The 24,995-nt window shown below is 51.3% G+C and overlaps 1 protein-coding gene across 1 annotated transcript in view; it reads left to right on the plus strand.

Moving 5' to 3' along the window:
* CDH22 (cadherin 22) overlaps positions 1 to 24,995 on the plus strand; it is a 120,504-nt gene that overhangs the window by 50,320 nt on the left and 45,189 nt on the right. Inside the window, exons 2-3 of the mRNA XM_066236450.1 lie at positions 2,122 to 2,783; positions 12,484 to 12,778. Coding sequence (XP_066092547.1) covers positions 2,526 to 2,783; positions 12,484 to 12,778 — 553 coding nt within the window. The 5' untranslated portion in view covers positions 2,122 to 2,525. The remainder of the gene's footprint in view (positions 1 to 2,121; positions 2,784 to 12,483; positions 12,779 to 24,995) is intronic.

Consider the following 24,995-nt stretch of genomic DNA (forward strand, 5'->3'; position numbering starts at 1 on the left):
GGAAATGCTCACAGAAGGGTCATGGGTGGTCCTGATCTTGTTAGTTCAGGGGCTTGGAGGGAAGGGGGAGCAGGATGTTCAGGACTCCTCCCCTCATCCTTCCCTATGGACTGTCGGAGTTTTATCATTGTCATTGCCCTGAAATGCAGGTTTAACCTCCTCATCTTCCAACAGATAGCTCCCTACCCCAAAACCCCTTCCATAAAGAAATTCTGGAGCCACTGCTGGGAAGAGCACTGAGTAGTCAAGCATCCCCAAAATGGATGTAAGACACCAACTTTCAGTTGTGACTCACATGAGTAAGTGAGTTAAAGACCCGAGAATTGGCCTGACCACAGTGGCGCAGTGGATAGAGCGTTGACCTGGGACGCTGAGGTCCCAGGCTTGAAACCCCGAGTTCTCCAGCTTGAGCACAGGGTCGCCGGCTTGAGCATGGGATCATCGACATGATCCGATGGTTGCTGGCTTGAGCCCAAAGGTCACTGGCATGAACAAGGGGACACCGGCTTGGCTGGAGCTCCCCAATCAAGGCATGTATAAGAATCAATCAGTAAACAACTAAGGTGCCACAACTACAAGTTGATGCTTCTCTCATCTCTCCTTCCTCTCTTAAAAAAAAAAAAAAAAAAAGACAAGAGAATTGGCCACTGTGGCATCTGGTCAAAGTGATCTACATTTATTCTGCCCCCAAAATTCCAGCCACGTCCTTTGTCCACAGGAGGACCTACCTGGCTTGGGGCAGGTCAGTCCCTTCCACCTCCTCTGCCCAGCCACACACCTCATCTTCCTAACCTAACTTCAAACTAGCCAGACCACCCCCAGTCTGTCTGCACACTCCTCTTCTGGAATGCTGACCCCTTTCTTTGCACCTACTTAGATGCCTCCTCCTCCAAGAAGCAGCCCTGATTCCCTCCCACCCACCTGCCCCTTCTAGACAACCTGTGCTCACTCCCTTCCCTGAGCCCTGTAGGTCTCAGGTTGCATCCCCTTTGATAGCCCTAATCACTGGCCATCTGACATTTAGGTTCTTACTGGGGGGTCTTGTCTGCCATCTCAAACTGCACTTCTGTGTCTCTGTCCCAGCACCCTGCCCAAACCCAGCACAGAGCTGGGACTCAAAGGAACGGAGTTGTTGAACTGGCGTGGGGAGAGCGGGAGTGGGGATTGAGCCCCTCACCTTCACTCACTCTTCTCAGTGCCTGAAATTCCTCCCTTAAAGTGGCTTTGCTGTCCCCTGTAAACACCCACATTAAACCATTATTCATCATTATTGCTTGAGTAGGAGTTAGTCCCTCAGATCCTTTCTTGCCGAAAGCAGGATCTGATGGAGGGAGGGGAGGAGAGAGATGGATGGATCTGGGCGCTGCATGCGGGCCCAGGAGGCCGATGGAGTGCTGTTTCAGACTCTGCGAAAAGGTTTTCTGGGGGAATGTGGAGACACCAAAGGCAAGTTCAGAGGGGTTGTGACCCTGCCCAAAGTCACATGGGGCACTCCAAGCAAGGGTCTCTGGGACTCCAGTGCTCCACCCCTGAAAGGGGGTGCAGAGGGACTAGCCTGAGATCCAAGGGCCTTCCCTGGGCTCCTGCTTTGGGCCGCAAGGCCTCCCTGTGCTGCTGGGGGAGGCACGAGCAGCGGTGGCAGGCTGGGCGCTGGACAATGCGCCCAGGGGCCTGGATCCTGGGGGCTCTTGAAGACTTCCTCCAGAAGGGCCTGCTCCGCCTCTTGGGTGAGGGACGGCTAGGGGTGTGATGGGCTGGAGCGACTGTCAGCCAGGGAAGGGGAAGCGGCTCTTAAGGTTCTTGCTCCGGTGGGCGTGGGGCTGGTGGAGTAGCCGTGGGAGGAGCCTGTGAGGGGCTGGGAGAGGCGTGGGGACTGGGAGCAGACGGGAGAGTAGAGGTGCGAGATAGGAGCTGGAAGGAAGGCTGGGGGCTGGGGTGTGGGGGAGGAGGCAAGACTACTTCACTGTGGTCCTTCAGCCAGTTACCATCGTGTGTCACTGTCCTGTCATGTTTGTCCCACCCTGCACAGTGCCAGGCACACGGTAGGCGGGCAAAATATAGACTCCACCTGCCTTGCCCTCACACGGAGCCTCCTCCGATGTTCTCTTGTTTCTCTTGTAGGCTCCTGGTCTGGACAGCCCTTAGTCCTCTAAGAATCCGAGAATTTGCGGGACCCCACCAGTACCCCCCTGCGCAAGGACCATGGTGCACACCGCGCTCGGGAGCTGCGCCGGCACTGCCTGGTGATACGGCCGCGGAGGCTCGAGGGGGGCGCGGACGCGGACCCCGGAGGCCGTCCATGCCCGGCGTGCGGCCGCGCCCCCTTCCCCTCCAGCCCCGCGCCCCCGTGGCTGGGTGGCATTCAGGGGCCCGGGCCTGTCCGGGTGCCCCGTCGGGGGCGGCGCCCCGGCGGCTGAGCTGAGGCCACCATGTGACGTGGCGCAGCTTCGTGGTGCCACCCGAGCGTCAACTCCCTGGTGCCTCCTGTCGTCCATGCTCCTCGGCCCCTCCCGCGCAGGCCAAGCATGAGGCCCCGGCCCGACGATCGGGGGCTGGCGGGAGCCGCGCTGTCGCCCACGCTGCTGCTGTTACTGCTGCTGCTGCTGCCGCCGCTGCCACCGCTGCTGGGGCGCCTGTGGGCGGCAGGCACGCCAGCGCCTGCGGCGTCTGCGATCCCTCAGGACGGCGCGCTGAGCGCGGGCCGCGTGAAGCGCGGCTGGGTTTGGAACCAGTTCTTCGTGGTGGAGGAGTACACGGGCACCGAGCCCCTGTACGTAGGCAAGGTAAAGTGGGACCCCGCACCCGCTGTCCCGTGCCCAGGACTGTGGTGACACTCACTGGTAGACAGACGCAAGGGACCTCAATTCCCCTCCCCTTAGGTGCCAGTGCCTGGTCCCAATTGGCCTGGCCTGGGTCAGGCACCAGGATCAGGCATGCAGCTTTCCTTCCCGGCCCCACGCCTTTCTCTTTCCCTCTCCTTTTGCCTTTTAGAGCAGAGTGCTAGGGGGTAAGCCCAGTCCATCTCACAGCTAGATGTATCTAGAATGTAGAAACAAATTTGCAAATCTGAACATACCCCACACATACTCTCCCCACCCACCCTGCTTTAAATTCCTTAGTAGCTTCCCGTGCACTTGGGGACAAATCCAAATTCCATCCCCTCGCCTACAAAGGTGTGGCTCCCCACTCCTGAGTTTGAGCCACAAAGCCCCAGTGCCCTCTGACTGTTCCCTGCACCCCATGTTCCTGCCACTGGCCACTTTGCCAAGGTTGTTTCCTCCCCGGAACTGTTCCATGCTGCTGCTGCTTTATACTCACGCTCAAGTCTCTGCTCAATTGCCACCTCCTCCGAGAAGCCGTCCTTACCACACCAGGCTAGGAGAAGATGCCAATATATGGCCATCCCTCCCTGTTATGTGCCCTCTGATGTGCCATATCTTTCCTTCATAACATTTAATTATGCATGTGTTTGTTTGATTATGCATTTAATGTGTCTTTCCTCTTAGACTGTGTTTGTTTTGCTCACCAGTAAATCCCCAGTGCCTAATGCAGACATTGCTCACAAATTGTTCGTTAAATGAATGAATGAGTGAAAGCTGCTTTCTCAGACTCTGATGGTGAATGTGGTTGAAGATCTATGCCCCTGATGTGTAAGGAGCTCAGGTCTTTTGTTCATCCATTCGGTCCCTGAGCCTCCCACGGATGTGACACTGGAGAGGCGGCCTCTGCCATTTGGGGGCTCCCCAGAGTGGCAGAGACACTTGGTGCATAAAAAACTTCACAGGTCAGCACCTGGTATTGAGCAGGCATTCAATAAATGGTATCTGTTGGCTGGCTTCATGGAGGAGAAAACATCTGAGCTGGTTTTTGGGGTTTGTTTTTTATTTAAGATTTTATTTATTGATTTTATGGGGGGTGAGGGAGACAAGAAGTAGTTGCTTCACTCTAGCTGTTCATTGGTTGCTTGTCGTGTATACGTTGACTGAGCAAACCCAGGATTTTGAACCGGCAACCTCAGCATTGCAGGTCAGCACTCTGTCTACTGCGCCACCACAGGTCCGGCCTGAGCTGGATTTTAATGTATGAGTGGGAGTTCATCAGCCTGATGGGAAAGAGGGCATAACCTAGGCAAAGACCCGGAGTCCTGAAGGAGCCCGGCTTATTTGGAGACTTGTCAGTTGTTGGGGTGTTGAGGTGGACGGTGTGTGTAGGACGTGAAAAGCAGGTTAATACCCAGGGAGAGAGTGCTCTGGCTTCTGCTAAGGCCAATCAGCTTTCCAGGAAGTTTAATCAGCAGAGATGGGAGCATTTCCTGTGTGCTGAAATTTGGGTCTGAGAATTGGGAGACTGCCCAAGCTGCTCAGTTTGGGGCTTGGGGCTCAGGGATCAGGAACCTAGACAAGGACGGGAGGAGAGCTTTGATGTAAACCTTTCCATTTGCCTGGCAGGAAACCCAGATTCACTCTCATCTAGATACAGTTATCCCTGGTCCTCAGCTCTTCCTCCCTTCCCCCTCCCCCCATACACGTTGGTCCCTGCAACTAAGCAAAGTGAGGATTTGATGGCTGGAGCTCAGAGAGGTTCGTGTCCTTGTTCAAGCACACTAGTGGCAGAACCTAAGACTCCTGACTCCTAGCCAGGGCTGTGAGATGGTGGAACTGGTAGAATGGGGTGAGGGCATTGGGAAGGGGAACCAGTCAGTGCCAGCTAGACAATACTAATGGTGAGATAACCAAGAATGCAGACTTTGGAATCAGACACACCTGACTTCAAGGCCTATTTCTGCTAACCCATGAACCGTATTACCTTAAACAAGTCACTTTACCTCTCTGATCAATGTCTTCATCTGTAAAAGTGGGCTAAGAGAGCTTGCTGGCTAGGGCTGTTGACAGGATTAAAGAAGAAAACTGAGCATGTAAAGCAGGGGTCCCCAAACTTTTTACACAGGGGGCCAGTTCACTGTCCCTCAGACCATTGGAGGGCCGGACTATAAAAAAAACTATGAACAAATCCCTATGCACACTGCACATATCTTATTTTAAAGTAAAAAAACAAAACGGGAACAAATACAATATTTAAAATAAAGAACAAGTAAATTTAAATCAACAAACTGACCAGTATTTCAATGGGAACTATGTTCCTCTCACTGACCACCAATGAAAGAGGTGCCCCTTCCGGAAGTGCGGCGGGGGCCGGATAAATGCGGCCCGTGGGCCGTAGTTTGGGGACCCCTGACGTAAAGTGTCCTGGCTGCAGCCTAGTTTTGCTTGTTTATTGTTGTTTTCTCATCATTTCTATATGGAGCACTTAACTCTTAAACTACAAGGTAGAAATCATTGGTTCAGAAAGGGCAAAGTCATAGAAGGGCCAAGTGGCTTGGGCAGGATTTGAACCTGTGTGTGTTGGAAGCCAGTCTCAGGCTGATTCTCCAGACCTCTCTGGGACCTGGGAGAAGGACTTTGGAAAACCCCAGAGCGACAGAGAAGGACTCAGAAACATCTGCCTAAACATCAGCTCAGATGGTCTCAGGCATCCAGCCCTGTGGCCTGCCCGGTGGCTAGGGCTCTGAGAAGGCCTCCCCCTCCTCCAACCACATCTCAGCTCAGAGAAACCGCTGACTCACCGCTGTTCCTGCATCCATCCAGCCATTATCATCTCAGCAGCACGAGCCTAACCCGACCTCATCTCCTAGAACCAGTCAGTCAGCGGTGGGAAGGCCCTAGTCAGTTCCTTCATTATAAAATGGGGAAACTGAGGCCAGAGGCACACATATCATACCAAGGTCAGGCAACATGGTGACAGAATCAACCCATTGGCCGGTTCTCCTGACACCAGCTCCCCGCCCAATGCAACTGAACTGACTATTCTGTGTGAACGTCTGCTGTGACACAGTCCGGGATCTTTCTTCCCACAGCAGCCTCTCACAACATCCCTGCTGCTGTCGGGACTATGTCTTCCTCCCCCCTCACCATCTGTATGCAGCCCCCTCCTCAATTACTTTAAAGGCCACCTCCAGAAAAGCACTCTGTGCCGGGAAGAAAGAGAAGTTTCCATCTCTTTGCAAACATTTGCTCAAAGCGCATTTTCTTATGAAAGGGGGTATGACGTGTGGTTGGGGGGTGGGGGCAACTGGAGCCACACTGCTGGGACTCGGATCCTAGCTCTGCTGCCGTTGTCTCCGACTTGGCGCTTGTTATTGAACAGCTCTGTGCCTCAGTTTCCTTATCTGTCGAGTGAGGCTGTTCCTGGTACCCCCTCAAAGGGTTGTGAGGAGGATTCAGTGAGTGAGCATATGTCAGGAACCCGGAAGAGCCCCTGGCATGGGCTCAGTATTAGCTTATATTATCATAGGTCTCTCCTGATAGTTCCACCTCCTTGAGAATCCCATCTACTCAGACACTACAAACCTTGCTCTAAACCCCGAAAGCTTCTTGGCAACCCGATGTCTGCGTTTCTCACCACAGAGTGGAGGGAGGTGGTCTCTAGCCCACCCCTCACTCTAGGGCCTATGAGCTTGGACTTTTTAAAAAACTACCAGTCCCCTTTCTTGTTGAATCTCATGTTTGTTCAGTGGTTGCGTGTGCACACACACATGCGCGCGCGCGCCCACACACACACACACACACACACACTCACACCCATACACTGGTACTATGCTCTCTCGCTCTCCAGGGAGAAAGGACTTCACAGTTTCATTTAATTCACTGCTTCCTGGTCCCCTGCCCCAGGGAGCCACTGGGAGCATCTGTCCTTGTCGAATTCCAAAGGTAGCTTAGCAACAGCACCCTCTCCAGTGAACCCCGGCCCCAACGGTAACCTATTTTACAACCACCTCCTCCATCACTCTTCGCCAAGCTCCTCTCAGCACTGGCACCTGCAGGAACCGCTGGGCCATGAGGTTGTCACCAAGGCCCCACACCAGCAGCTCCCTGCGATGTCCTGCCCCCTCCACAGCCTGCCCCGCCTCTTCCCCTCACCTTCTCACAAGACCCACCCTTAAAGCGACCTCCCAACATTTTCATACAATTTGGGTACGTTCTAAATCCCTTTTCCAAATTGTAATTTCCCTGGAGGTTTCTGTCAGCCGGATGTGGATTTTGTAGGATTTTTAATTCTTAAAAAAAAAAAGAAAAAGCTAGCATTATGGGGTCAGCACTCATGACCAACTCCTGTGGGCGGTGAGATCTATTTTAGATATACGGCAGGATTAACGTGGGGAGGAGAGCAGATTTAATTAAGTTGCTAATATTTAAAGAAAATTGATGAACTCCTGGTTTACGAGGAGCACAGGCAGGAGCAGACCCCTGATTCTGAGAGAGGCTTTTTATTTGATTTGCTTTCCGTTTAAATCCTGGGCTCGTTTTATTTGCGTAGCTGCACTGTCCATTTAATTGTCTTTAATAAGGAAAACGTACCTCTGCTCGCATTTAATTTTGATTTAATTAGGAGGAAGTAATTAATGGCCTCATGAATCCCGTTTTTCAGCCCCCCCCCCTCCCAGGGGTGAGAAGCTCTCTCTCATCTGTTTTTCCTGTTGTTTATGATCTAGGGCTGGGGCTCAGGGAGGGGCAGTCTCCTCCCAGGTAGTGGAAAGAACTCAGGACATGGAGTCAGACAGACCTTGGGGCTGTCTCTTGTTAGCTGTGTGACCTTAGGTAGAATATGGACCCTCTCTGAGCTTCAGTTTGCCAATCTGTACAGCAGGGAAGGAATAATCTGACTCACAGGATCCCTGTGAGATATGAATGAGGTCATGGTGAAGGGTCTGGAAGTATGCCCAGTGTCTCTCCTCCCTTGTCTAGTTCGTGCCTACCTGGGATTTAACAGAATGACTGGATCTTCCGGAAATCCCAGAAGACGTTGGGGAATTCGAATGACAGCTGCATATTTCATTATTCATTTATTCAATGTGTTTGGTGCTGTGCCCTGTGCTCGAAGCTAGGGAGATGGAAACAAAGCCATATGCTTGGCCCTCAGGGAGCTCGAAATCTCACACTCTCATGTGCAAACACACACACACACATTCAACTCTTCTATTCCCCCTGATTTTCTCTGCAGGTGTTGTCAGGCATGGGGAGGTCAGACAGACTAACCAAAGTCAGTCCGTGCCCTTGAGGCCCATGACAGCTGGGAAGACAGACATGTAGCATTGAGGTGTTACAGGGGTGTGTGCATGGGGCAAGGGGCAGAGCAGGGTGAGGGTTCTTCAAACAAATAGGAGGGCGTCTGAGAGGGCTGCCTGAAGGAGGAGACAAGTTGAATCTATAAGACTTCAAGCAGGTATTGGATGATGGCCCTTGTATCTCCAATGGGTCAGGACTTGAGTGACCTTCAAATCTTTCTGAGACAAGAGTGGAAAAAGGAGAGGAAGTGATTCCACATTGAGCACCTACTATGTGCCGGGAGCTTCCACATATGATCTTATGTGTCTTTGAAATGTAGGAAAATACTGTAACATCAGCCCGATCTACAGAGAGGAAAACCGAGGCTCCGAGAAGGATTGCCTCTTACCCAGAGCTATGCAACAGGTCAGTGACAAAGCTGAGGCTGCCACCCAACTATTCCTGAAGCCAAACCCTGTCACTTTTGCAGATTTGTGATTCAAAGTCCCTTTCCAAATGATGAAATAGAGGCTCAGATTGAAGAGGCCGCTGATGACTGTAGCCTGCCGAGTACAGGGCAAGAGACTGGCGTCTGGGCCTCTCCCCAAGATGTTCAGCCCAGGGACTGCCCTGCAGCCCACCCCCTCCTCCTTTGCCTCGCTTCCTTAGCCAGAAACAATGCAAGTGGACTAACCAGGTTCCCAGAAGCTGCAGAAGAACCAACCTGTGCATAGAAGTCAAACAGATCAGGGTCCATCTGAGCCTCTTCACCTGGAAAATGGGGATACATTTATGTACACCATAAAGGTAAACCAGATTTCTGTGCCAGGAGGCCTGCAACACGTGTCGAACATGTAGTAAGTAGGTGATCAATAAATGAGAGCACCATCCTCCAGCCTCCACTCATAGCTGAAAGTCTTGAGAAATGTCCTCCTAAGATGGGGCCACACACACACCCACTCAACTCCAGAGCCGGGGCTGAGGCAAACAAGACAGGCAGCCCCAGCTCAGCCCTGATCCTCAGCTCCTAGCTCCTGCCCAGGCCGACTAGCCCCGTCTGTCTCTTCAGTCCCCAGAGGGTAGCCACTGGGCCCCAGCGTGAACTCTGTGTCATTCTTCATGGAAAACACTGATGACATCACTTCTGGGTCCCACTCCCTCCTCTCCACTCCTCACTCGTCAGGGACCCCTGTCCCGGGTCTCGGTTAAAACGTCAAGGGCAGCAGGAACATGAGGGAGACCCAGGAGATAGAAGGAGAAGGAAGCAATCCTTTCTCGAGTGGTTAGGTCATTGCGTGTTCTCATTTCATCCTCGCCACACCTACGCCAGGTAGGCCGTGATCTGATTTCTCAGGTGGGAAGACGGGCTCAGAGAGGTAAAATGAGCAAGTCTGTGGTCACAGCTTTTGTGAGTCATGGAATCAGGGGCTGATTTTCTACCCTCAGCTGTGTGACCAAGCAAATGATTTCCCCTCTCTGTGCCTCAGTTTTCCCATCTGAGAAATGGAAGAATAATGGTGTTCCACGTGGCAGTGTTGAAGACTAATAAGATTATAGCTGTTAGGCATCCCCTCTCCTATGGTAAATACAGGCACATCTCATTCTGTTGCATTTTGCCCTACTGCACTCCACAGATGTTGTGTTTGTTACAAATCGAAGGCAAGACCCTTCACCGGCAAAAAAGAAGATGATGCCTCACTTTATAGTGACACTCACTATATTGCGGGGTCTGGAACAGAACCCGCCATGTGTCCGAGGTCTGCCCGTATTGCGCACACTGTTCAGATGTGTTTGCTGACAGATTAAGCAGATGCCAGGTCTGATTGGAAAGTAAGTGAAGGGAACAGGTCCACCCTCTCCTGCTGTGTTTCCTGGGCGGCCGTGGAGGAAAAACATAAACAGCAAACAGCAGAGACAGGTCTCCTCATCCCCGGCACTGCTAATGATTCAGGGCTGCCGTTGTGAGATAATTTTATTGGGGGCATTAAACTGAGTGATGAGGTTTTTACAATCCAGCCACTTATGAGAAATCTATTAACAGTAACTGGACAGGAAGAAGGCTTCTTGGTGGAGCCCAGGACAGGCATTAATTGGGGCAATCTATAACAGGATAGGGACCCAGGAAGGTTCCACCAGATGCCTCCATTTACTCCCCGCAATTTCTGCTGAGAATCAGCAGACTCGCCAAAAAGAGAGAGATGCCCATTAATCGGCTAATGAAATATGAAAATGTTTATGGGCCATTCAATCTTCCAAATGGCACTTCTATAATCCACCTTTCAGACACAAACTTCCACCAGTAGAATTTATTCCCTGGCTCCTCCTGGATGGCAGGGGTGGGCTTTTGTCCCCCTTTGTGACAACTTTATTGGCACCTGTTATCCTGCTGAGTGGCCTGGGCATGCGGCATCCTGACCGTGGAAAGGGGACTTGGGATTTTCTCATTCACACCCCATTTCTGTGGAAGCTTAGAGAGGAGCAGGGACCATCCCAAGGTCACCAGCTTCATCGGATGCATTTTCCTCTTTACAGAGCTGCCTCGGAGATTTGAGCATTGGAGGATAAGGACTTAGGTGTTTCTGTTGGGTACAGCAGTCTGTTGGCTGGTTCTTTGCCCAAGAGATCTCCATGCAGTAAAAACAGCCCGGGATCTGGAGCCTAAGAGTGCCTGGATTAAATCCCAGTTATATATAGCCAACGTTTAGTAATAATATAATAACACAATCGCTACCATTTATTGGACACTTATTATGTCTCGGGCAGGGCTGATTTTCAGCTCATTCATGCCAGTGTGGTTGTGCCATTGCCGAGAGAGTGAAAAGCTTCCTATCTGCAGGAAATAGTCTCTCTCCTCTGTTTCGCACCAACTCCCTCAGCCCCTCAGACTTCTTTGTGATCTGGCAACCACAAGGTTCCTGCCTGGCCCAGCAGGGCCCTGCTGCAGGCACTGCCCTTGCCATGCTGTTAAATACTTTTAAATACTGTGTCACGTGGTGCCCGACAGGTGCCAAGGGCCTTGTGTGATCTCAACTCAATTAACCCCCGACACCTGTAGAAGAGAGGTGCTTATTATGATCTACAGGTTACAGAGGAGGCGACTGAGGCCCAGAGAGTTGCAGTGAACACACAGGGAGGTGATGCTGCAGCCCAGGCCAGGCTGTAGTGCCTCTTTTTTTAATTTTTAATTGATTTTAGAGAGAAAAAGGGGGTGGGTGAAACATCAATGTGTTCCTGTATGTGCCCTGATCAGGAAACGAACCCACAACTTTTGCGCAATGTGAGGACGCTTTAACCAACCGAGGGGTCCGGCCGGGGCTGTAGTGCTTCTTCCTCCCCCTAGGCTTCTCCTGGGAGGTGTGAGCACAGAGTGAGAAGGCCAGGCTGTGGACTAGACCAGTTTTTCCATGGAGCAAATCATCCCACTTCCCTAATCCTCAGCAGGAAACTGGAAAAAAAAAAATCTGTAAAATCAGAGCAAAACCTACTTTAGTACTTTTTTAAAAAATAAAGAACCCTGAACTAGACAAATGTGTAGATTGCTTAGCACGGTGCCTGGCACCTAGTTAGTGCCCCCCCTTCCATTTGCACTCCCTTTTCTCCTCTCTCCCTTCATGCCCTATCCCCATCATGTGCCAAGCCCCGAGGCCGGCTCTCCAGATACTGAGATGAGTAAGACACCAGCCCTGACGTCTGAGGGCTCACAGCCTAGAGAGGTTGGACAGCAGCTTGGAACCTTATTAGAAATGCAAACTGAGGCCTCGTTCCCAGACCTACTGAGTCAGAATCTGCATTTTAACAAGCTCCTCAGGTGATTTGCATGCACGGAAGCTTGGACAAGCACTGGCTATAGCCCTTCTACAAGCTGACCATGATAATGATGGCTTGATATACTGCAGAGACCTTGGAGGGGCACAGAAAAGCTTTGGGGAAGAGGCGGCATTTGAGCTGAGCCCGCGGGATGACTAGAGTTTCAGTAGACAGAGAAGTAAGATCAGGGTGCTCAAAGCAGGAGCTGACTGGTATGGAGGTGGCTCTGGACTTCTTTGAAGAGGCAATGGGGAGCCATAGAAGAGTTGCCAGCAGGGGACGGATGCATTCAGATCTGCCTCTGAGGCTGAGCGTGGTGGCTGTGGAAGGAAAGGTAGATGACAGGGGCAGGGCTGGAGCGGGGAGAGCCATGGTGGAACTCTCGGGCCAGACAGTGAAGCCCAGACCGGAGGGAGGCATGACCTCCCAGGCCTCAGTGTTTTTACTGGAGAATGGGTATGTCAAAGAAGAGACATGCTTAGGAACAGGTCCCCAGTGGAGCTCGAGGGGGGAAAGCTGAGAGGGGCTTCCTCCCCGACCTCCACCCTATCTTCCTTCCTCCCTGCCTCTCCAGATTCACTCGGACTCAGACGAGGGTGACGGGGCCATCAAGTACACCATCTCAGGCGAGGGCGCAGGCACCATCTTCCTGATCGATGAGCTGACAGGTGACATCCACGCCATGGAGCGGTTGGACCGTGAGCAGAAAACCTTCTACACATTGCGGGCCCAGGCCCGGGACCGCGCCACCAACCGCCTGCTGGAGCCTGAGTCGGAGTTCATCATCAAGGTGCAGGACATCAACGACAGCGAGCCCCGCTTCCTGCACGGCCCCTACATCGGCAGCGTGGCCGAGCTCTCACCCACAGGTGGGCGGCGGGGTCCGGGGGGGGCCAGCGTGGGCCAGGGGGAGAGGAGAGGAGAGGTGTCAGGTGAGTGGGGGGTGGGAGCCTGCTGTAGGGGGAGAGGCTGGTACTCTGGGCAGGGGCAGGAGAGACAGGAACTGCTACCCCAGGGCAGAGGGTACAGGCGTGTGTCCAGGTGCCCACACAGGCTCAGGCATAGTGTAGTCCTGGACACAGTCTCAGCTGCACACCTGGACAGAGGCATACACATGGCCTCAAGCACATATATGGACACAGTCCCCCCGTGAACGTGGGTGTCCATGTGAATACAGAGACACACTCAGACATGGTCTTACGCCCACACGCAGTCACAAACACAGGCCCAGCCTCATGTACCAGCTCAGCGATTCACCTGGGCATAGCCCCACTCGGGCATGACTCAGCACACAGGCAAGACCTGGACAATCACACACATAGGCACAACTGTCCACAGCCTTCCACCAGAGTTCAACTCCACCCAGACACAGCACAGCCTTTGGCCACAATCCCCACACAGACTCAGCACAACTGGAGACAGGTACACTTACAACCAAAGACAACTGGAGCGAGACACAGCCGAGACGAAGTCCGACCACACAACCAGACACAGCCTTACACCCGACACAGCCCACGGGGCAGCCTCTTACACAAACACGGTCACCGACGCAAACAGAAGAAACAGCCACACTGAATAGCACCATCCTCTTACACAAACACGGTCACCGACGCAAACAGAAGAAACAGCCACACTGAATAGCACCATCCTCTTACACAAACACGGTCACTGACGCAAACAGAAGAAACAGCCACACTGAATAGCACCATCCTCTTACACAAACACGGTCACTGACGCAAACAGAAGAAACAGCCACACTGAATAGCACCATCCTCTTACACAAACACGGTCACCGACGCAAACAGAAGAAACAGCCACACTGAATAGCACCATCCTCTTACACAAACACGGTCACCGACGCAAACAGAAGAAACAGCCACACTGAATAGCACCATCCTGGCGCTGGGCTCCACCAGAGTGTGGCAGTATTTAGGCTCGGGCACAGCCAGGTGCGACAACATTGAGACAGCTTCACTCACTGCCCAGCACACCTAGGTGCCACCGCCAGGGGACACAGGTTCACAGAGATGGCTGCAAACACCCAGGGGCACTGGGTAGGTGCGGAAAAGGGGAGCACACACATCGAAAGTCTCATCTGCAAGGCGACCTCAGACATGGCCGCACTCAGAAACTCCCATTTGCCCCGGGTTGGATGCCTCTGCCCTCTCCGTCCAGGGGGCCCCCATACAGTTGGCTGACCATCAGAGCCCCACTTGGCCTGGGGCTCTTGGTAAAGCCAGTAGCTGCCGTCTCCTTCCCCACCATGTTCACCTAAGCATGTGCAAGCCAGAGTGGACAGGGAGCAGTGGCCCTCGGGCCTAGACCACATTCCATCACTAATGCACTGTGGCCGAGGGCTCAGTGCTGCCTCTCTCCGGGCCTTCCGGCTCTGTAGCTGCGCGTCAGATGCCAGGGGCATCTGGGTTCTGGAGGGAAAGTGCAGGCAGCCCTGCTTCCCCAGAGTGATGGGTAATGAGCAGGTGGCCAGGGACTGAAGGCAGGAAGTGGACCAGAGGAGATAGTGGACACAAAGGGATGGTGGGGGAACAGGGAAAAGTGAGGGTGTGAGTGTGGGTGCCGGCTGGTGTGCACACACACACACAGGCCCACATGTGTGCCCGGTGGACACATCCATGGCCAATCAGATGGCACTTTAAGGCCTGTGCATTCAAGTGACAGGCTCTGTGTCTATTTGAGTGTATTTATTCATTCATTCATTCATTCACTCACTCATTTAAGAAATATGTACAAGGGCCTACTAGGCACTGGGGACACAGCAATGAAAAGGTAGACAAGCCTCCCCGCTCTCAGTAAGCAAATGAGTAAGTAAACAGATAGATCTTTGATCCAGGAAGCCTTCTCAGAGGACATGGCATTGTAACAGAGACCCGAAGGATGTGAGTGAGTGGGCCCTGGGGGAAGAGCATTCTAGGCAGAAGGAAGAGTACGTGCAAAGTCCCTGAGGAGAAGTAGAGAGGCCACAGATGTTGCAGCTGTGTAGACCATAGTCGGGGCTCTGCCATTTATGCTGAGCAAGCTGGGAACTCAGCAGATGGGCTTGATCAGAAGGGTGACACGATCTCCCTCAGCTTTAACAGGATCCCCTGGCTCTTCTGTGATGATTAGGTGGGTGTTGGGGGGTGGGGAGCAAGGGCAGAGGCAGATTGCCCATTGAGAATATTGTAATTACCAAGGCCAGAAATGATGGTGGCGTGGAGCAAGGTGGTACCAGTGCAGGTACTGGAAAGAGGTCGACTTACAGGCAAATGCCAAAAGTAGAGCTGAAAGCATTCGCTAATGGACTGGATGAGGATGTGAGAAGAAGAAAATTCAAGGATGACTACCGAGATTTTGACCCGGGCAATTAAATAAATGGATTTCCATTTGCTGCGATGGGAGGGGCAGTGTTGGGAGATGGAGGGAAATCATCACGGTTTCAGACAGCCGACGTTGGAAGTAGCCAGCCAAGTGGAGACCTTGAGGAAGGCCATTCAGAATACAGGTTCGGTGGAGAGTTCTGGGCTGGAGAGAGAAATTTGGAAGTTGTCAGTAGCAAAGACCCGCCCTATGGACTTTTAGAGCCCAATGAGTACTTAGAAATCCACTTTGCAAATGAGGGAAACTGAGGCTCAGAGGGGCAGTGATGTGTCCAAGGTCACAAAGCAAGTCAGAGGTAGCTCACGCCCCTGGCTTTCCAGGTCCAGCAGCCCCTACTCCTGAACTCAGACTCTGGCCTAAGAAGATGCGGCTCCGTCGCTCTTCATCCAGAACTGGCTGGCATGTTTCCACATGGAAAAGGCCAGAAAGGAGGCTGGAGAGGAAGCAGGAGTCACAGCCGAAGGGCCGGGGGGAAGCCCGGAGCCAGGGAGGGCTGGAGCAGAGAAGCCTGGCGGGCAGATTTGCATGTTGGACAGCCCCCCTGCTGTTGTATGGAGAATGGATGGGGGTGGAGGTGAGGGGGCTCCAGAGGGAGGCCCAGCCCCACATCCTCCGGGGCGGCTCATCCATCATTACTTGATTCTCACTTCAACTCTGAGAGGTGGCCGGACTGATGGTAGCATCCCTATTAAACAGACGGGAACACTGAGGCTCAGAGAGGAGAAAAGGTGCCTGCAGTCACATAATAAGTCAGTAACAGAGCAAGTCGCTGAGCTTGGCTCCCAGACTGTTGGAGTGGCAAGGGTCCTTGTGTTACAGGTAGGGAAACTGACACCAAAAGAAGGGCAAAGGCTCATTCAAGGTCACCCAGTGAGTAGGAGGCAGAGCCAGCCCCCAGCTTTACGAGTGCTGGCCTAAGGAGCCCCAGCCTGGCCTCACCTCCCTCTCCCAGCCCACTCACTCTGACATTCCACTCAGGAAAAAGTCAGGCAGGCAGATTCAACTTAGACAAGCCGGGAAACCCAGGCTGGGGAGGGAGGAAGCCGAAATTAAATTAATTTATTTCATTTGAGCAACTTTTTGAAGGGGAAGCGAATTCGACACCGGGGCGCTCGCGGAGACTCCAGGCACTTTGAAAATCAGTCACAATTACTGAGCCTCCTGATCTGGGCTGAGGGGGGCGGGGCCGACAAGTGGCACCGGATCCGGGCTGCTTTGGAGATCAGAGGGAGCATGGACGCAGCTTGGGACATGAAAGGCAGCAGAGCTCCCAAATTAAACCATTCACAGCTTAAAAGGGAAGGGAAGTGTGCCAGGGGGCCTCCAATGAGCCACGCTTCCGAGGAGGGGCATGCCAGCCACGCTGAGCCTAATGCAGCGAAACAGGCCCTGCAGCTGACAGTCAGGAGGCCTGGCTTCTCTCATGACCTTGGCCAAGTCCCTGCCCGTCTCTGGGCCCTGAGTTCCCTTCTGAGCATTGAGGGGGTTTTGTACATGCAGCAGATGTGTACTGAGTGCCTCCTATGTGCCAGGCACTGTTTCAGACATTGGGGATTCTTAGGAAGCCTATATATACAGCAGGGAGAGAGACAGGAAAGAAATAGCCAAAATATATTATATGCCCAGTTGTGTAAGTGCTGTGAAGAAGAGGGGATAGGGGATTATACAGGGTGGGGCAAAAGGAGGCTTACAGTTGTTCGTAACAAACAAGAATACAAGGATAAACTGTGTTGCGCGTACTCACAACTGTAAACCTACTTTTGCCTCAGCCGGTATTGGGGGAGTGCTATTTTAGATAGAGGAAGGCTTTTTCTTTTTATAAGATGGCATTTGAACAAAGATCTGAAGGAACCAAGGGAGTGAGCCAAGGAGCTGTGTGAAAAGCAGTGGTTTTCATACTTTCTTGTGCAAACACATGACCCGAAAGGTTCGTTAAACACAAACAGGAGGCTGCCTCCTCCCCCCAGGCTTTCTGATTCGGTAGGTCTGGGATACTAGAAAATTTCACATTTTAAACAAATTCCAAGGTGATGCTAATGCTGCTAGTTTAGGAATCGCACTTGGAGAACCACCATGCTGGAGGAAGACTGTTCCAGGCAGAGGGAACAGCAAGTGCAGAGGTCCGGAGGCAGAGTTTATCTGTTGTGTTTGAGGAATAGCAAGAAGGTCAGTGTGCACGAAGAGAGGAGTAAGTGCTGAGGCGTGTCAAATGAGATCGGAAGAGATACCGGAGGCAGGATCACTCTGGGCTGGGTAGCCATTGAAAGGTTTTCGGTTGTACTCTTGAGTAAGATAGGGAATGACATTACCCAACTTATATTTTGATAGGATGACTGTTGGCCACCATGTTGAAAACAGACTGTAGGGGGCAAGGTTGGAAGTAGGAAGATTAGTGAGAAGGCAACTATAGTCATGTGGCCAAGAGGTGGGGGTGACTTGGGCAAGTACAGGTGGTGAGAAGATATGGGATGATGGATGTGTGTTGAAGGTAGAGCCAACAGGGTTTGTGAGGGATCGGATGTGGGAGGGATAAGACAAGAGTGATGCTGAAGTTTTTGACCTGAGCAACTGGATGGATGCAGCTGCTTGGCTGAGATTGGGAATGCTCCCGGAAGAGCGGGTTTGCAGCACAAAATTAAGAATTCATTATTGGACAGGTTAAGATTGAGATGTCTGTTAGAAATCCGAGTGGAGTTGTCAAGGGGACAGTTGGATCTCTGAGTCTGAAGGTCAGGAGCAAGATCGGAGCTAGAGATACAACTTTGGAAGTCATCAGCAGACAGAAGAAATTTAAGGCCTGAGGCTGGATGAAATCAACCAGGGAGTAAGTTTCGACAGAGAAGATTTAGACTAGAAAATCTCTTAATATAGGGGCACAAGTTCTCCTTCCCTAGGGTGTCAGACCTGACCAGGGACAGCAAGAGGATTTCATAGGGCTTCTGTGCCCATTTCAGCTCCACCAATGTATTAATGCTAACTGTGTGTAAGACAATATGCTTGGCACTGTTGAGGATACAGAAATGGGAAGTCCAATCAAACACCCATCTATTAGCCGCTACTTTATTCTTGGCACTGCAGGGGACATAAAGATAAGTAATTGAATTAAATCCACAAAATGTTTATTAGCACCCATTATATACAAGGCCTTCTGTGTACTTTGGCCCGGTAGGGGTTGCAAAGATGCGTTACTCAACTTAGCAAAAGTTTATTAGCACCTACTTTATTTTTCATCCCAAGGGGATAAAAAAAAAACAACAAGCAGTTGCTGTCCATTAGCTAAACACCGATCCATGCCTACTATGTGGAGATGCAAAGATAAGCAAGATATAGTGGTGTCAACTCTGATCAACTGGTAATGACTTTAGGGCTGTGTTAAGAAGGAGCCTGAGGTTTCATTTAGGCTCAGGCAAAAAGAAAGCTGCAATTGATTAGTGATGTCTGCTGCGAGCAAAGGCGTGAGCATGCGGATTGGTGTTGCTGGACCATGCAATTGGGGCTCAACAGACTGCAAATAGGTGGGAGCTCTGCCAGTGCCATTTTCCCATTTATCCTATTTGTACTCTGTGAGCAGCATCTTTAAGAGATTGAAAAAGACTGCTTTTTAGTAGCGTTTGCACTGAGATAGTTACTAAATAATAGCTATCAGCTAACACTGCTGTCACAGAGCTGTTCTCCTCTATTCCCACGATCCTGGAGGATAAGCAAGGCAGGTATTGCCGTCCTCATTCTACCAATGAGGACATAAATTCAGAAAGAGATAAAGTAACTAGCCTGAGATTCCAGAGTGAGAGCTAGAGCCAGAACCAGAACCAGACCCAGAACCTGAGCCCAGAACCCGAGCTACTTGTCTCAGCACGCCTAGCAAATAGTCACAACCATGTCCTTAGCTTGCACAGGTCTTTACAGCTTGCAAAGCGCTTTCACATTCCCAGTCTCATTTCAGCCTCCCAGGAACTCTTTTGGGTTAAGTGTTGACACTCCCATTTTACAGTTGAGGAAACTGAGGCTCAAGAAGGGAAGAGAAATAAAATAGGGATAGCACACTATCAGATTGCTGAATCCAGTGCTGGGGGTGATGGGGACAGAGAGGAAAGGAGGGAGGCAGAGCGCTCCCAAGGGCCCCGTTTGGGGAGGACAGCAGCAGGCCGGGAGCCTCCCATCTACAGCCAGAGAGAGTGTAGCTCAGCAGCCCTGAGGCCCAAGCCAGGAATCAATCTCTGGCCTCTGCAGAGATAACTTCTAAAGATGTTTTTAATTAAAGTCCAGGAAGATCTATACGTGCAATATCTCCTTGCCTAGCAACGGCACTGGCTCTCACCACCCAGGATGGGAATGGGGGGCAGGACAGGAAGTTTCTGGTGGGCAGAGAGGCAGAGAGGAGCAGAGGCCCTGGTCCTCAGGAGTCTCCCATGGTCCAGGTGATCTAGACAGGAAGGAGCACGCCCATGTCTTTCTTTGCCTTTTCCATGAACAAATCACATAACAAACACAAGCACATCCTCTATGCCAGGCCCTGTGCCCAGTGTGGCAGGGGATACAAAGGTGGCAAAGCCACCATCTTGCTCTCAAGGGTGAGTGCATAGAGGGTGCTCTGTAGATGTTGGGTGACTGAATGGAACTGAATTATAAGCAAAAAGAAAAATAAAAGTTTGCTGTCTACAACTGGCAGAGGGATACTACTGCAGACACTTAGAATATCACTGGCCCAAACAGACAAGATGACCAGGCAAGTGATCAGAGTGTGCCATTTAAAGGGGGGAGGAAATAGAAGAGTCTATGGATCTCTATTTGGGATGGCAGGGGATACCTGTCTCTCAGGAGCACACGCAGCGTTTGTCTGCATGAGTGAGTTTCTGGCCAGGAGCCAGGAGCAGAGAACAAGTGAGGTGACAGTGTTGCAGAGCTCCCTGGAGACTCTGGAGAAATGTATGTGACATAGGAGTACCCTGACCCCATCAAGCCAAAATCGCCTTTCTCCTTGTCGCCCTCCCACGCTCCCCTACCCTCCTCCTGATTCATATGTATGCCTGTCTGTCTCTGTTTCTACACAACTCTACTTTCCAACTTTATCTCTGCCACACCATCTCTGTCTCACTTTTATTCTGTCTCTATGTGCCTCTGCCTCTCCAACCCTCGTCTCGCCGTCTCTGTCCTTATTTGCCCCTGTGTATCTGGGTAGCTCTGTCTTCCCTCTTTCCCTCTGTCCATCTCTCTGAATCTCTGTCCTTTGTCTCTGTCTCTGACCCACTTTCCTGCCCCGTCTCTCTGTGCCACCTTCTCGGTCTCTTGCCGCTGGACCTGCCTCCTCCCCCTCCATCCTGTGGCCACCCCCTTCTGTGCAGTCACTTCCCTGCGCCTCTGGTGCATCATTCATCTACATTAGGCTGCCCTGGCTGGGCAGCGGAGGTAGGGTCCGGCCAGCCCAGCAAGCACATTATAAGTGATGATCAAAGAGGGAGTTGGGGGAACATTGGTGGGGGGGAGTTTGAGAAGGGGCTTGTTTTCTGTGTAATCTGAGCATTCCCAGGGCCTCGACAAGTGGTTTTTAATTTTTAATGGAAAGCAGTCCGCGCAGTTCTGGTAGCAGCAGGGGGTGGGACTCATTTTTTATAAATGTTTGAGAAGCTAAATGTGAGCTGAGGGTTTCCCAGCCCAGCAGGGCAGCTCAGGGAGGGAAGGAGGAGACAGGATGATCATAATTACAAACATCTTCATAATAATGACACTTGGTCACCTCGGTTGAAGACTCTGTTCTTCTCCAAAGTGTTTCATCTTTTCCATCTCATTACAGCGTCTCCCTCACCCAGTGAGGCAGGTAGGATAAACGTTATCTCTGTTTAACAGAAGGAAAACTGAGGTCCAGCCAGGCCAGACAGTTCTCCCCTAACTGAGGACAGGTCTGGAATGAGAAATTACATCTTCGATCTCTGAGCTCCACTCCCAATAGCCACCGCCCCCTCCCTGAGCCAGTTGGGGCTTCTCCTGGGGTTCCTCGAGTCCAAGTTTAGGTCTGGGTTGGACCTCACCGATAGCAAAGGTTAAGGGACAAGAAAGGAAAGAATTCTGGCCTGGGACCCAAGACATGAGTTCTAGTTTGGCTCCATAATGAGCCATGTCAGAACCGCCCCGGTAAACCAGAGATGAGGAGTAGGTAAGCTCTCTCTCTCCCTCTTCATACTGGTGCCCAGGGACCTCCTACTCATGGCCAAGAACATGACCGCAGAGATCTTCTGACCATAGAGAGAGAGGAGAAAGGGATAACTCCGGTTGAGCGCCTACTACATGCCAAGCTTCACCAGGCATTTAATTAAATCCAGCATCACTAACCCTCATAGCATCTCTGAGAGGCAGAATAGGCCCCTTCTAATCCCAGGGCTCTCTATGCCAAAACCCACACAGTCTCTGTGGAGGAGAGAGGGTCATCTCTCAGGATGTCCAACTTCTGCTGATTCTACCTGGGAGAAACGCTGCATCATCCTTGCTGCTTTCTTCTGTGTGTCAGTCTCAGCCCAGGCACAGTGGATCCTGGAGGGTGACATGCTGGCTACACAGACCTGGGTTTGAACCTGTCCCTTCCACATAGTAATGATGTAACCTTGGGGAAGTCATTCAGCCTCTCTGTGACTGTTTTCTCACCAGTTCAATCAGGGGTTGTGCCTACGGCATCAGTTCATAGCCTGGGGTGCACTTTAGAATCGCTGTGGGAGTTTTTTTTAAATACCTTTGTCTGTGCTCCACCCCAAGAGAGTCCTATTGAATTGGCCTGGGATGGGGCTCAGCATCAGTCTTATTTTATAGCTCCTAAGAGGTTCTAATGTGCAGCCAGGCTGAGAACCACTGGTTTCTGTGCTCTCCCAGGACCATATCTAACACTCCACATGAAGCCCTGGACTCTGAGATCCTGTTTGTCCAAGAATCACTCGGTCAGTCGTTCCTATGCCAGTCTGGATTTCAGCTCTTAATTTCGGGTAGCAGAAGAGCTGGGCTGCAGCACCATGGACAGCAAACAGGTCATCCCCGCCTCTGGAAGTCTGGGCTTGAACTAGCTCTTGGGATAGGGGAGAAGAAGGTTCAGTGCAACCCCTTGCTATTCCCCTCCTCTTCTCTCTTTCTCCTTTCTCTGACTCTTCTGTCTCTTGCTTTCTGTCTACTTCTACTCCTATTAACCCCCCATATCCTACCTCATAAGGTAGGATGCTTCTGGGTTTTGACTTCAGAGCGACCCGGGTTTGAAGGTTTGAATCCAACCCTTCCTGTTTCCTTGCCAGGTGAATTTAGCCAGACACTGTCCTTGGTTCTGACTCTGGAAATCTATTTTTCTCACAACAATACTTAGAGTTTGGTAGTACTATCACCCTCGTTTTACAAATGAAGAAATTAAGGCACAAAGTGTTTCATTACTTTACTCAGCCTTGATATCCTCATATGTAAAGTGGAGTTCTTACTTCAAAGCTTTATTATATAAATTTCATAAGCTAGTAAAGCTAAAGGGCTTATCAATATCCAACAAAAGTAGTAGTCAGTCAATAAACATAACCTATCATTGTCATTGAATAATGATATATAATGATGGGTTTCATTTTTACTCATTGCCAGCTCACATTTCACTTTTCACTATGCAAAGCAATTTCCTCATCTGTGAAATGGGAACAATGCAGGGTTTTACTGGAACATCTTGTATTAGCTCATAAGAGCCAAATACTGATTTTCAGGAGTTTTGTGAGCCTCTTGATATCACATTGGTAGCTTAAAATTGGCCATGGTGGGAATATTTACACCATGGTAATCAGCAAACACTACAAAGCAGGGCATTCCTCTCTGTCCCTCCACTGCCTGGAGCTGATAGTTAGACATGCACCAGCACAACACTGTGTTACATCACAGAGATGGCATGAGGACTAAAGGAGAGAACAGACGTGAGGATGCATTGTAAAATGTAAACTGTTGAACCTAAGAGAGATGGCCCCAAGGTGGTCCTCCAGCAACCACAAGCCTGACACCCTTCTGTCTGTCAATTCTGGAGAGCTGCTGGCTTTTGAAGAAGGTGGGAGAGGTATGAGTCCTGGGAAACTAGTTGTGAATTGCTGACCCTTCACCATACCCACATGTTGGCATTAACTGTAATGGCTGCAATAAAGAATCCAAGATTGGGGAAATAATCCCATCATTCCCACGGGAGTTCCTGGGATGCAGCCAGAGAAGGACACACACAGAGCAAGAAGACTTGACCATATCCCTGGGGAGTCACTCAGCCTGGCATTATGCCTTGCCCAGAGGGTGGAAGGAAACATGCAGGGGGAGTGACAGGGTGACCCTCTCTCATAACAGTTACAACAGCCACTGTTTATTGAGCACCCACCATGAGCCTGATGCTTTCTGTATCTTTTTCCATTTTAGTGTGTCTGTGAGGGCGGCATGATTGTGCCATTGTATCCTGGCATGCGTTTATAGAGTCCTTAGCACGAGCCAGGCACTGTCCTTGGTGCTGAAAATGGGACGCTATTTGAATTCTCAAACCAATTCCAAGAGTTTGGTAGTGCTATCACCCTAATTTTATAAATGAGAAAACTGAGAGACAAAGGGCTTTGTGCTATGTCCAAGGTCAAACCGGTAATAAGTGACAGTGTCATACTGATTGTGATTCAGTACATCAGACCACCATCTCCAGAGTCACTACTGTTCCTGTGCTAACTCTGGCACCCAAAAGGACACTAGCCTCAGAGAGTCCTGAGTTCAAATCTCACTACTTCCTCAGTCAAGTTTTTTTCTGCTCTTTTACTTGGTTTCTCACCTGTAGTTAGGAGAGGCCCATTCCCCATTCTGCCTCTCAGAGATGCTATGAGAATTAGAGATGATGAATTTAAGAGGCTGGTGAAGCCAGGCATGTAATTGGCACTCAATCATTTGTTTCTTTCTCCTCTCTCTGTATAATGGGGTGGAGCTACCTTATCTTGCCCTTGGCCCTAAGCAGGAGACCCCTGGGCACCAAGCATCAAGGGGGAGGGGGCTTGTCCAAACCTCTTCCCCAGCTTCTCCTGGAAACTGACATGGTTAGCATGGAGCTGGAGCCACCAAAGAGAGGCGCATTGCAGGGTAGGTTTAGGAGGCTTTGTGATGGGAGGGAGGACTCGAGAGGGAAATGAGAAATGCAAAAGACTGAAAAATAAATACATGTGTCTGTCTGGAATGATCGAGGGCCCCAGGCTGGAGGCGGGAGAGGCAGGCAGCAGCCTGGGCTTAGCAGAATTGCTGCAGTAGCATTTCCAAAGCCTCACTCATTAGCCAGGCAGTGAGCTGGCCTCTCCTTGTAGCATGTTGTCCTGCTAGCCCAGAGAAGCTAACCCAGCACCAGCAGGACCCCACCCAGAACCTCAGCCTTCCTGGGCCCCATCCCCTTACCAGCAGGGCACTCAGAAGAGGGTGTTTCCTTGAAGGGGGGGTCTTAGTCTTGTCCCCCCCTTGGGTTATATCCTGAGCCCCCCAAACTCCCTCTTGGGTCTTTCAGCTCACCTGCTCCTTTCTGGAAAGGTTCATGTAGATCAGCTGGCTTTCCTTCCCCAACCCCCATTCAACCCTCCCCCACCCTAACCCTCACCCCCATCCTGTCCAGGCCTCACGTCGGAAGCCCTGCTTTTGTCAAATTGAACATGATGTCAAATTAGAGCCATCTCTGGGACAGGCTGAGAGAAGCTCCCGGTTTAATGAGGC

The sequence above is a fragment of the Saccopteryx bilineata genome, chromosome 6, assembly GCF_036850765.1.
Source record: "Saccopteryx bilineata isolate mSacBil1 chromosome 6, mSacBil1_pri_phased_curated, whole genome shotgun sequence".
Classification (NCBI taxonomy): domain Eukaryota; kingdom Metazoa; phylum Chordata; class Mammalia; order Chiroptera; family Emballonuridae; genus Saccopteryx; species Saccopteryx bilineata.